Source organism: Desmodus rotundus, chromosome 7, assembly GCF_022682495.2.
Source record: "Desmodus rotundus isolate HL8 chromosome 7, HLdesRot8A.1, whole genome shotgun sequence".
NCBI classification, from domain to species: Eukaryota; Metazoa; Chordata; class Mammalia; order Chiroptera; family Phyllostomidae; genus Desmodus; species Desmodus rotundus.
The window spans coordinates 3,571,592-3,584,785 of record NC_071393.1 but is presented as its reverse complement, the minus strand read 5'-3'; the positions used below and the strand labels follow the sequence as shown (position 1 = coordinate 3,584,785).

The window sequence follows — 13,194 nt, the reverse complement described above, 5'->3', positions numbered from 1 at the left end:
AAAGGCTGTTCTGGTAGTTAAAACTTTTTCAAGTATTTTCAAGAATGTGATGTTTTGTAAGACTGTCTTTTAAAAATCTTCAAATCCAAGTCTTCATAGAGGGTTACAACCTCCCCGCCGTCTCCCCGCCGTTCAGGGAGACGGAGGCCTTACCAGCGGCAGGCGTCTTCAAGGCCGTGCTTCCAGGCTTGAGGACCTTGGTGGGGACCTTGAGCCCGCTAGGTCTCAGCATGCTCATCGTCCTCGGTGTGGGGCACAGCTCTCCCTGTGTCTGCTGCCACTACCTCCCCCGGACCATCGGTACAAGTGCGGGTGGCTCTACTGTGAAGTCAGCCTCCGGGTTAAGTCTGCGGAGAGAAAAACACAGGAAGTTGAGAATCTGTGGGAGAAAGAAGGTAGGAGCAAGGGTTACTGTTGAAGCAGCTTTCACAGCCTAAGCTTTTCCTCATTGTAATAAACCACCTCTGCGCTGAAACTAGGCGCCTAGAAAACGGGACACTGAAGACACGAAATGCTGCGGAAATGGGTTTAAGAGCGGTGTACCACCCTGAAGACAAGTAGTAACAGTAGCAATATATTCCCTTTTCTTTGTGGTATCTAATAGTGCCGGCTCGGTACGGTGCCCCCATGCACACGGTCCACGGAAGTGGGCTCAGGAAAACGTGCACCAGACCTAATGGGGGGAGCGGTAATCAGATGAACCCAGAAGCACAGGGAAGCATGGCTGAGTATTGAAATCATCTGTCTCACACTGTAATTAAGTAGTGTACTAAAAAAGGTGTATTTATGAGGAAAGCAACCCCAACACAGTGGACCTGAAACCTAACAAAAAATTATGCTGTGTTATAATAACTGGTTCTAAAAACAACACCGAACGCCAATATACATAGTGTTCAACGTCTTAGGCTTGGGGGGCCGTGTGCACGGGCAGCCATGTCATCGTCCACTATGAGCACAAGATCCCCAAATCTCTGGGGTCCTGTTAAACCGCAGGCTCTTCCGTACATGCATGCCCACACCCACACCAATGCGTATAACTTAACGTCTTTAAACATAAAAATACACCCAAGTGAAGAGAGACGACCACGTTTCGCCAAACTCAGGAGGAGGAGGACTGGGAGGTCTCGACGAGGGGAGTTAAAGGGAAGTGCCCATCTCACTGGCGGGGGAAGAGCCTCTCTGAGGAGCACACACGGGTCTGAGAGCAGGCACGCATGGCGCAGGGACGGGCGGGTCGAGGCTGCAGAGCTGGGTGGGAGCGGCATCGGGGACAATCACAGCAGCACTCCAAAACTCCAGGCTCAGGTGTCCGGCAGCGACCAAAGGGAATGGTGCCTCTTGGCATTTTTCTCATTACAAATATACAAAGTTATATTTTATAAAGTACGACTTCCTAAATTTGTCAGTGTGATTCAAGGGCCGACTCTTTGAGCAAATGGGTGAAAAAATGAGTTCTGGGCTTACACAGCTGAGGGCCAGATGGTGGGAGTGACAAGAGCTCCGTCGTCCCACTGACCCCGACCTTCGAAACTACAACAGGGCGCTTCTCCAGGTGTGGCCCACGCGGCTCCTGAGCCACCCGAGACCCTGTCAGGGGCCGGGACTGTGGGCGCAGTACAACGAAGACGTTGTCTGCCTCCCCCCACTATCCCACACCTGCACTGACAGTGCAACCACGACAGCGGGCCAGGACTGCGGGGGCCCCACCAAGGCCGCGGGCCACTCTTTTCTGCGTCCCGGCCACCAGCGCCTGCCGGGGAAAAGCCACTCTCACGCAGGAATGCGATGAAGCAGAAGAATGCGTGGTTTGACTACATTTCAACCCTTGAGGAACACGTGCCTCTTTAGTAACAGGACGGGAGGACACGGGGCGCTCCCGCTGGACACCCCTGGACAGCGAGGGCCCCGGAAACGCAGGCACACACCCGCAGCACTCTCTCGGCCAGCCGCCTGGCTCACGGTCACCACCTGTCCTTGAAAGGATGACCACGGCCACTCAGGATCCAGCATTTGGCGGGTACTTCCTTGAACTGCAGGGGCCCCACGGCATCCCAGGTGATGCTGAGGATGCCGCACGTTTGGAACCACTGATGGCAGAGCACCAATGAACTACGTGAGCCTGTCACTCCGAGGAAGACAACTATGTGCTGACGATGATAGAATTTAAGCTTCCGCTGTGAGCTCGACAGCTTCCCCACACTAAGCAAAGCCTTTTCTAAGGAGATTGACAGTATTAAGCGTGATTTTTTGACATTGTATAATAAAATGTGCCAATATTTGGAAGATCTCGTAACTCGGTGAATCAGTATTTTCCAACCAACAACGCAAAATGTTGCAAAATCATTCGTGGGTAAGGGATTCATTCAAAGCACAAATTAGGCCAATGGGTTTTTATGTAACGATAAAAGTTCATTCACATAGTTTCAGGTTCGACCTTTGAGAAACCACAACCTGTCAAGTTTTGGGATCGAAGAATAAAACCTGTAATTATGTGAAAACGCCCTCTTCCCAATTTCCTTCATGTACTTCGACCGACACAACGTATCACTACAGACTGAACAGAGAGCCAGCTGTCTTCTGTGAAGCCAGACATAGAGATCAGCAAAAATGTGAAGCAACGCCATCTTCTCATTACATTTTATTTTAGAAAATAGTTAATCCTTCATTTAAAATGTGTATAATACACAGTGAGTTCGTTACTACTGCCGGTGAATTAACGTACTTGAAACCTCCCGTTTGAACCTCTAACAAGGTGAATCCCAACAGGTCAAAGTACACACACAAAAGCCCTCCGGAGACCTGCACAGCGCTGAAGGGGCAGCGGGGCCCTGGGGGAAGGTCAGGGAGCTGCTGCTGTGCGCTGAGGCACCAAGGCTTACAACCCTCGTTTCAGAGGGGCTTCCAGAAGGGCTGAGCTTCTCGGTCACGTGCTCACAGATCTGGACGGCAAGCTAGCGATGACAGTATCAAGGACAGCCACTGTTAGAGCACCACGCTTGGCATTCACGATACGGGAAGCCGGAACTCACACCCACGGAACGACAGGTCCCAGGTCCGTGAAGCAACAGGAACGCAGGTATACGCTGACACCAGGCACTTCTCCACGTACAACGGGCAGTCACCAGAGGGACCCGCGCTCTGCCATCAGTGGTTCCAAATGCGTGGCATCCTCAGCATCACCTGGGAAGCCTCAGGGCCCCTCCGCAAACCTGCTGGGGACAGCTCTGGAGGTGAGCCCCACGGTCTGTCACTCAAGGCCCGCTGGGATGCTGATGCTGAAGCTTTAAGCCCACTGCCGAACGACTGATCTAGAAAAGTCACTCGACGTTCACTTTCTCAATCACACGCTCACAAATCATCCACGTGACCCACGCCCCAAACAGCCCTGCAGAATCCCTGGTGCTTTCCCGTCTCCCCACTACCGTTTCAGGCCGTGCCCTCGATCCCGAGTGCCCTTCCAAGAGTCGTCTTCATCTGCTGAGACCTCACTCGCGGGTGAACCCAGGCACTCACCGGCCCCACAACGCCTTCTCCAACCCTCACCGGGGAAAAGGTGCCCGTCCCTACATCTCCCACAGGCCTGAGACCAGGTCTCCCTCCTAACACCGAGCACGCGGAGCTGTGTGTGAGTCACCTACAGATTCCACCAGCCTATGAACACTCCGAGGTGAGAAACCGAGTTTTGGTCAGCGTTGGCTTTTCCCGTGGTACTTTCCAAACAATGCTCATTAAATAAAATGAATGCAGAAAAAGGTCTCTATTGCTTACATGACTCTACCAACCAGTTGCGGAGTGTACCAGTATTTTCAGAAGTCATATTGCTACAGGTGACAGAAAAAATACACAACACAGACTTACTCTCGAAAAATTTACAATTCAGCTGGAGAGGGAAGACGCACACACATGAAAAATAAATAAGAATACGATGCAACTTATGAGAAATACCAAACCATGTGATGACCCTGGAGGGGTTTAGAAGGTGGGAGGGCGGAGTGGACAAGGGCAGAAGGAAAAGGCTTCCCGGCCACGGCGGGATCCGAGCGGGGCCAAAGGAACTTCCCGTTATCATACAGGGGTTGGCAGCCAGGGTTTCCAAAGAGCAGGAGAGAAGGAATCATCCGGAGTGGGAGACAAAGAAAGAAGGGAGACGTGTATGGAGTGGGTGAGTAAGAAAGCGCAAAGCTCAGTTCGGCTAACGTCGGAAGATCCTGGTAAGAAATCAAGTTAGAAAAGTAAATTGAAAGGAGGCTCTCAAGAGCCTTGGAGAGCAGTCTAGGATGTGCTCTGCCCAGATTTCACTTGCCTTACACTCAAATGAAAAGCCTCCTCTACTTCGAGATTCTACTGGCACAAAATGAAAGACGTCTCTCGCGTTTCCCCTCCAGCCCTAAACTTGTTTCATTGTGCGTTTCAGTCATGTGACCCTAACCACCCTTATCAGGCACAGATTTACGCCAAGGGCTGGCAGCCCTTCTCCAGCAGCATCCAGTCTTCCTCTGCTCTGGCCATGGGCACCGGGGACAGACGGGGGCAGACGGGGGCTGCCAGGGCCGGTCTTCAGTTTCAGGGGAGAAGACACGTGAGCATCCGAGTTGATGATTAAACTGACTGCAGAGGAAGGTTCTCACCTAAAACCTTCAGATACCAATGTAGCAAGAACACACTTCGAGAGGCTAGAAAGATTCGATGCCCCTGAACACAAGGACAAAGCCCAGACTTTTCCACGGCTCTGGGCCCCGGCAGAGGAGGTCCGCGGGAACGGACACCGCGTGGCCTGCTCTGCCCGGAGACTTGGGTGGTCTTACCGTGAACTGCTCACCCCAGTCTGCACATCAGGCTGTGCGCTCAGCGTCCAGATCCGCCCCCTCCAACAGGCTACACGTGCTATTTAAACTTTAAGGTTTTTTTTTTAATGAAATAAAATTAAAAGTCCAGCTCCTCAGTCACACCAGCCATACTTGTAGTGCTCGGGAGCCACCGTGCAACTTGAGGAACAACTGCCACCATCACAGCACGTTTTACGGGACAGCACTGTTCTAGAACCTCCTCCAGCCAGGGACGGTCTGCTTGCCAATGAGATGCCCGTCCACGTGGTCACCTCGGGAAGTTGTAAGTTTACTTGAGTATACTGCTTTGGGCAAAACACTTTTAACCCCTCTTTTACAAACAAACTCAGAGACACTTTGCAAGCTGTACTTTCTCGGTGACCCAAGGTGGCAGGGACCACGTCGGCGTCTCAATGCTTCACTGATTTGGATCTAAAATGCTATGAGCTGTTTCCAAAATGTGAATCAAAAGCCCTCAAACTCGGAATAATATATGACGACTGAACACAGCAAAGACGGATCCAAGCCCACTGGGTAACTGCGAGAGTTCCAAAAGTCAGTGCCGGCGGCACCTCTGGGCTAAGCGGGCAGCACGCCCTCCAACGAAAGAGCTCAAGGTCTGCTGGTTTTCACCTGTTTCCAGTCGGTCGCTCCCCTTCATAACTCACTTGCCAAACTGCAAGTTGCAACACAGACTGTAAACACTACCCCGGAACGATACATTTACACCTCTGACTGACGCTGTGGTTCTAGTATTTTTTCAAGCCAAGAACCACTTGTAAAATGTTTCTCTCTAGAACCTAACTCACTTCTGAACAGTCAAAAGTAGCTACTATTTTCCTTGTACACTCTCAGAAGGCAGAAGCAGGAAGAGCAATCTACTCCCAAGCACCCACTACGGACCACGGAGTGGGGCTCCAGGAATACTGTACCTCAGGGGTCCCCAACCCCTGGGCAGTGGACCAGTATCCGCGGCCTGTTAGGAACTGGCCACAAGCAAAGCCAGCCTGAGCTCCGCCTCCTGTGTCTCCCCTTACCCTTCTTCCATGAAACTGGTCCGAGGTGCCCAAAACGCGGGGGACCGCTGTCACAGATGACTCAACCAGCTGCACAACCCCTCTGACCCCCTTCCTTTTCCTGAAGAGGTTATGCTCCCACCCGAAAACAGGAAGCTTTGGTGCTGAACATCAGCACTGGAGGGACAGTTCTGTTTATTTCTGCGTGACCCACAGGCTTACAAGACAAAAAAGCCAGGCCTGAAATGAGCACACATTTTGAACTAGATCAATGTTTTAATACCCTAGTTTGTGATTTAACTCTGAGATCTGATCTAAAGGACAAATTTAAAAGGGCGAGATATTTATTTCCGGGAAGCAAATAACCTTTAGAAGACTTACCCTCTTTGGTATTTCAAAAATTGAAGTGTGCATCACATGTGTTGAGAATGTCAGCTTTATTCAAAGTTAAGATTCCAGAAAGGAGGACTGTCCTCCTTCTACCCAATAAAAAAATGTGTCCTTCCCTCTAGGGGTTTGGCACACATTTGTCTAGCATGTGAGATACTAGAAGATGCCAGCATCCAGGGAGATTGCAAGTGATTACAACAATGCTAGAACATGGTAAGAACCACGAGTGTTAGCTATGATTATTTCTAAGAGTCCAAATACCCCACTTTCTTTTTTAAAAGACTTTATTTATTTTTTGAGAGAGGAGAAGAGAGGGTGAAAAACACCGATGTGAGAGAGAAATATCTATCACCTGCTCTCACACATGCCCCTCCTGGGGACTGAACCCACAACCCAGGCATGTGCCCTGACCAGGAATCAAACCAGCGACCTTCCGCTTTGTGGGACGAAACCCAACCAACCGAGCCACACCGGTCAGGGCTCCAGCACCCCGCTTTCCTCTCAGATATAACCTCTCCCACTACACATTATTTAAACAGGAAAGCACACAAAACTCTGTCTTCTAAACAATTTTTCAGAGGTTGGGGATGTAGCTCAAGACCACAGCCTTTGCGAAACACAGAACACACAGTTACTGCACGGACTTCTTTTTGGTAAGCAATCCTGAAACATGCCCCACGAAGGCAAGAATACTGAAAACACCCAGACAATAAAAAAAATATTTGCAGTAAAAAACAAGTTACCAGGGCCTGTAAGGGGATGAGGAGGGCGGGAAAAAAATTACTCCAGTAATGAATCCCAAATTTGGAGATGAAGCCAGGGCTATCTGACACTCTGCAAGACACAAAGAGAGGTTCCTGTCCCAGCTGTCCCAAGATGCTTCTGGGCCCAGCCCCTCTGCCCACGCCCACTACCATTCACACCCCATCCCCATTACTCTACCACAAAAGAGATCTCGCAAAGAAACTGGAAATTCACAAGTCAAACAAGCATTCAGTTCTATTTGCCCTGTATAAGAACAAAGGCTGAACCCACAATCGTTTTTAATAATGAAAACTGACCAGAAGCAGTTACTTACTGTCCCTATAACTCAACTTAAAACCAGCAATTTCGCTTCTACAGCCTCCGTCACAGGATGGCTCGTTTCTAAAAAGCTGTCTTACAGACATCCCGGTTAGAGAGATGCATTTGAAAGCGACACAACTCCTGAATCAGTACAGGGCTCCTCGTTTCAAAGAAAGTAAATGACTGGTGTGGCTGGGTGGGTTGGGCAGCGGCCCACACACAGCACCACACACAGTGTAAGGTCGGCAGGACGATTCCCGGTCAGGGCACATGCCTGGGTGTTGGGGCACGTGTGAGAGGTAGAGGTACCCAACTGATGTTTCTCTCCCTCTCTTTCTCCCACTCACCCCCTCGCTCTAAAAATGAATAAATAAATTTTTTTAAAAGAGAAAGTAAATGTTTTAGGATTGTAGGTCTCACATGTTTAAGAAAACCGGGGCACGCGACTGCTACAGAGGGGAAGCCAGGGCACGCAGAGGACAGTGCTCCAAACAAGCAGTCCGCTTCAACCAGGGGGACGCTGGGTCTGATACTGACACGCTTTGTGCGGGGAAAAGAGGTAAAACCAAAAAACTGGGGGACATGCAATTCCTCACAGAATCAAACTTAGAAGAAGGGTCCAACAATTTAAAAAATTACACAAAAAGAAGCCAGACACCCTCCCCACCACCACCAAAAAAAAGAAGGGTCCAACATCTACTTAAAAAAAAAAAGTGGATAATTTATCAAGTGCTTGTACAACCTTAAAAAAATTGTATGTATTAACCCTCAAAGACTAGGTTTCTGGGTATTTGTGTGAGCCCACGCCTTTGCCTCCAGCTCCAGCTAAGACAGGTACAAAGAGCGCGGCAATATATTCAAAACACACAGGTGGCAACATCTCAATGGTGATGTGTGTGAAGTTAGGTCTCTGAGTCATAAACAACTGGTGTCACTGACAACCAAGTCTCTTCCATTTCCAGTCGTTCCTTGCCTGGTGCCGCGGATGTACCTTCCCAGAATAAGAATGCTACGTGTATTTATTTGCAGGGAGCAGGACAGCTGACAGCCCGTTTCACAGCAAACAGGGCTGACGGCCATCGCAACGCCATCACCGCAGAAAACAGTCAGCCGCATACTCAGGCACACAGCACAGCATTTCTGCTCTGTTGTTGACCTCGCTGCTTGTAAATGTCCTTCCAGAGATTTTAAGCAGTGACTTTCCTTATACGATCTTTTTCAGTAAACTAAGGAGGGACTAACATCAATGTCTTTACTTTCTATCTACAGAAGTCACAGAAAAGTCAACACAAATCGGTAACACGGGACAAAGCAGTACCTCATGGCGTCCTTGGAACGGGGCCAGGCCTCACTCAGCTCACGTCCCACCAGAAGCCAGGCAAACATTTTGAGCAACCCTGGCTGTGAGGTCATGACGACGACCTCACAAGCAGGGATTCTGATGCTGGTCTGCCCGGAGGAGGCAACCTCAGCCCCTGAAGGGAGACCCAGAGGGTCCTGTCTCCCTGGGCCTGAAGCTGGAGCTGGTGACTCAGGAAACGTACCTTCTCCCAACAAATGCCCCTCCCATCTCCATCAGCAGCATCTCCTCGCTGCCGACAGGCACAGGCCACCGGGCTAGAGGAGAGAAGCACATCCGCCTAGGAACTCGGCTTGCCACCAGGTAGGTGCTTTTGTGCATTTCACGTTTGCAAGTTTTCATTCACGTTCAGGTTGAAACACGTTGTCTTAGTGTTCTCGCCTTGAAAATTAAGCTGTATTTAAGAATGCTGAACACTCAGCAGGAATTAATCACCAAGTTAAATGTTCTCCCTGCCCTGCCACCCTAATGTGTCACTGAGTTCACAGCCTCAGTCTGTCCTCTGCTTACTGAGGATTGTGACAAGTAAGCAAGAAGTTCACTGCAAAAGTGCCACAAGTGCAAGCCCTCACCACAGCTCTGCGATAGTGTGTCTTTGCCGAGAAAAGGCAACATCGCCAGTGTTGTGATTACGTTGTTTCCCCCAACCCCACCTGAGTTTAGGTATCTGCAAGCCAGCACAAAGTAAGTGAAAGTTTGTTGATATTTCTACATGGTTAAGAATTCTTAACTTGGAGGGAAAGGTAACGCAGGATTAGTAATAATTATCTCCAGGTGCTGGGATTACTGCTAGTTTTTATGACTTCTCCGTGTTTTCTTTGGTTTCTCAAATACTACTTAATGAACAGGCATAATTTCATAAGCAGGAAAAAGATTTAATGATTTCTGAGCTACAATGAAACGCCTTCAATCGGGGAGTTGGAAAGCAGACTCTACTGGGCTGTGGTCTACTCAGGAACATTAAATGCGACACAAGGCCAGTAGGAGGCGCATGTGCAGTGGGTAGGTGTTCACCAAGCCTATTCGGTTCCCGCAGTAACCAGCCGTATTTCCCAGCTCCCTCGGCAGCACAGTGTGGCCACGTGACAAGAGTGCCAGCCAATGGAATGAGAGGAGCATGGGGGGACACGTGCCGCTGCTGCCACACCCCTAACACCCTGGCATGCGCAGTCCCCTGTGCTCGCGGCCCTTCCGACAGCCTGATGCAAACACACTGGGCACCTCGAACACGTGGATCTAGGGCTGCGGGGTCACAACACGGAGGGAGCCTGAACCCCTGAATCCCTCCTCCCCATTTCTTCATTAGGAAAAACCTATCCCGGACTTTCCCATGACTGAAAATAAACTTATCTGTAAGTCACTAAAATTAGTGGTGTCTGTTAACAGCAGCTAGCCTCTCTTACCTAATGCCGTGGCAAAGAGGTAGAAACCCTGCTTAGAGCTTTGCAGTCATCTAAGCAAACCTGGAACTGGCGTAGTAAACTGCCCAAAGAAACTTTCAGGATAAGCACCCGAGATGAAAATGCTTCATACCACAAAAAGCATTAAACAAATAATAAAAGTACTACAGTTTCTGAAAAGCAAAAAGACATTTTACTGGCAGGAGCAAAATATGTTTAAGAAAAAACAAGTCTGATTACAGCCAACTAAAGCTCACGTAAGACTGATGGGGAGTTGGTAACTGTGGGGTCAGGTGATGTTCTGTTCTCTCCACTTCCGCGAATGTTTGACGCCTTCCACGCAAAGTTTTTATTGCAGAAGATATTTTAGTAAAATCCAAACCACACTGCCTTCTCGACCCCTCATAACCCTAAAAACGCTTAAGCAATTTATAGAAATAACAGGTTCTTCAAAACAGGCAGTTCCCTCACACACGCATGGTGTAAATTGTGGCCAAATAAAAAAGTAATACTCTTCATAATTTTTCTCTGACTTCTGAAGGTTTTGCTTAGTTTTAGCTTTGCTTTTTCAGTTTACCCATACATTTGTGGCTTTAAAAAACAAATGTATGGTCCCCAACTGGGGCTGCTCAGTGGATTGAGCACTGGCCTGTGAACTGAAAGGTCACTGGTTCGATTCCCAGTCAGGGCACATGCCTGGGTTGCAAGCCAGGTCTCCAGTAGGGGGCGTGTGAGATGTAACCACACACTGATGTTTTTCTCCCTCTTTCTCCCTCCCTTCCCCTCTCTCTAAAAATAAATAAAATCTTTTTTTTAATGTGTGAAAAGAAAGACCCTGAATTTCGTCCCGGCGGGATGACCCCACACAAGTCTACAGCCCCTTCCCAGGCCCTGATGTCCCCATCTACAATCTGAGGATACTGATGAAATGAAATAAGATCCACTTCTAGCTCCATCCGTCCATGGTTCCACCGTTTTGGATTTCAAATCCAAACTCAAGTGGAAGGGCAAAGATTCAAAAGTGAAAGGCAAGCGGCTGTGGCTCTAAGGATGCCAGAGTAAGAAGAGTCCTCTGCCATCAGTGAAGCAGAACCCAGATCTGATAAGATCGGCTTCTAGGAAGCACAGCACCCCTGGGACTCTGGGCCCCTGTGTTGTGTTCTCTGTGGCGAATCACGTCTCCGCACTTAACCTCGGTCCCTTTCCAGCCCATCTGGTCCCTTCAGCAAAACGAACACACTCCTTTATTTACTACATCTGGAAATTCTGCTGGGAGGCAAAGGAGAGTGAGGGACTGGCAGTGAATTTAACGTGCCAGGAAAGAGTTTCACACGGCCCCCAGGAAGCAGGCTGTGGGCTGCGGCAGCAACCCTGGGGAAACCGGCAGCAGGCAGGGTGAGGGCTTACCTGTGGACAGCTGCACTCTGAGACTTCTGTGTTCCCTTCTAATCCTCAAATGCTATGTGTCCATGAACTTAATCACCGAAGGGAAAGGGGAAAAGGTCCGAGAGTAATGGAAAGTCTAGTTTGAGAGAAAGATGTTCCTGAAGCTGCTTTCCAAGCCAAGCGAGAGGCAAACTCAAAGGCTGTGTGTGTTCTGAGACCCTGTTCCTGAGCTTGGGAGGTTCCTCCACAGCTCGATCCTGTCCCCTGAAGTCACAGTTATGTAAGTGTCTGTTGTATGCTGTGTCACTTGCTGTCCCCCACCCCCAACACAGGAGGCACAGTGTAACCTGAGCTTGTCTGCTTCGGCCACAGAAAACATTACACAACACTCTGGAAGCTTTCCAAACTGACCAGCGTTTCCACTAAAGAAAGGCAAGCCGTTCGAAGACTCCCCCTCCCAGTGTCACTCGCACTCCCGCTTCCGCACACGCAGAGAAGACCAAAGGAAGCACAGCTGAGGAGCCCTAGTGCACATGTTCTTCAATCCCTGAGTAAAACACGGAAGGCTTAAACTTCACAGAACATTATCAAAACCGAATCAAGAAGCTGACAGGCCTTCCTGGGACCGATTTAGACCCAGCTCATACCCCCGCTGAACTGAGCTTTAAGGTCTATAGGTGGGAAGTGCACACTGATGCCTCAGCGAGTGGGCATTTTCTATACCCGAAGCCCACACTTTCTCAGGAACCGACGCCCAGAGAGCACCGGCAGGCCCAGCCCCTGCTCACAGGGTCTCCCCCCTCCTCTGCACGGCTCCAGCCGCCGAGCAGCCTTCTATTACTGAACGATGAATCACACTCACGCCCGTCTGTTTGAACACCACGCTGTGACTAAGTCCCTCGTGGTCAGGGATGAGACTTGTCTTGGCATCCAAAAGACCTAAAAAAGTATCTGGTGCACATGAAGAGTTCTCCAAAGTTCTGCACTGACTCAGCATCCAAACAAGAACCCATAAAGGGATGCACTACTGCGATTTCAAACTGGAGCATCAAGCGGCTGTAACTCACCCTCTCGGCATCTGTGAACGGGAGGGCGTTTGAGGATTTCCCAACCCTGCGGCCTCCTTCAAAAGCAGGCCACCGGCACTGTGGGCATCAGCTCGGTGACTGCCTCCAGCGGGCGGTAACAACAGCCTCGAGTCTCAAATTATAGCGTTACCTTTCTTGACACAACTATACTCTTCCAGATCGGTGCCATCCAATAGAAATATAATGAGAGACACATTTGTAATTTTGAGTTTGCTAGTAACCATGTTTTTAAAAATTTAAAACAGCTAAAATGAATAACATCTTATTTAATCCAGTAGATCCACAATATTACATCGAACGGGAATTGACATAAAAATTATTAACGAGCTATTCCATATTCTTTTTCTCACACTAGGTCTCTGAAACCCAACGTGCATTTCATATTTTACACTTAGCCCACCTCTCAACGTGGACTTGCCCCACTCCCAGCGCTCTCCAGCCGCACGCGGCCGTGGCTGCCGTCCTGGGCAGTGCAGGCCTAGAACGCGTGTTTGGGGCAGCCTGTAAGGCCACCCCAGGCTGGTGCTGGCAGTGAACTCGCCAAGTCCCCCGGGGGGGCCGCACTTGTCTTTCCCCCTTCACTGCAACACATCAGTGAGGAAAAGAGCAGAAAAACTCCTGCATCGCAAACTGTGAATAATTCCATTGTTCTTTCGAGAAAAA

At 49.5% G+C, this 13,194-nt stretch overlaps 1 protein-coding gene across 6 annotated transcripts in view; it reads right to left on the bottom strand.

Annotated features, from left to right (window-relative positions):
• CLIP1 (CAP-Gly domain containing linker protein 1) overlaps positions 1-13,194 on the bottom strand; it is a 98,553-nt gene that overhangs the window by 63,381 nt on the left and 21,978 nt on the right. For 5 of the 6 annotated variants that reach the window (XM_053928275.2, XM_053928274.2, XM_053928277.2 and 2 more), the window contains exon 2: positions 154-347. In XM_053928275.2, the coding sequence (XP_053784250.1) occupies positions 154-238 (85 nt within the window). In that variant the 5' untranslated portion in view covers positions 239-347. Of the gene's footprint in view, positions 1-153; positions 348-11,464; positions 11,722-13,194 lie in introns of those variants that run through there. The other variant, XM_045200715.3, reaches the window with a different exon arrangement.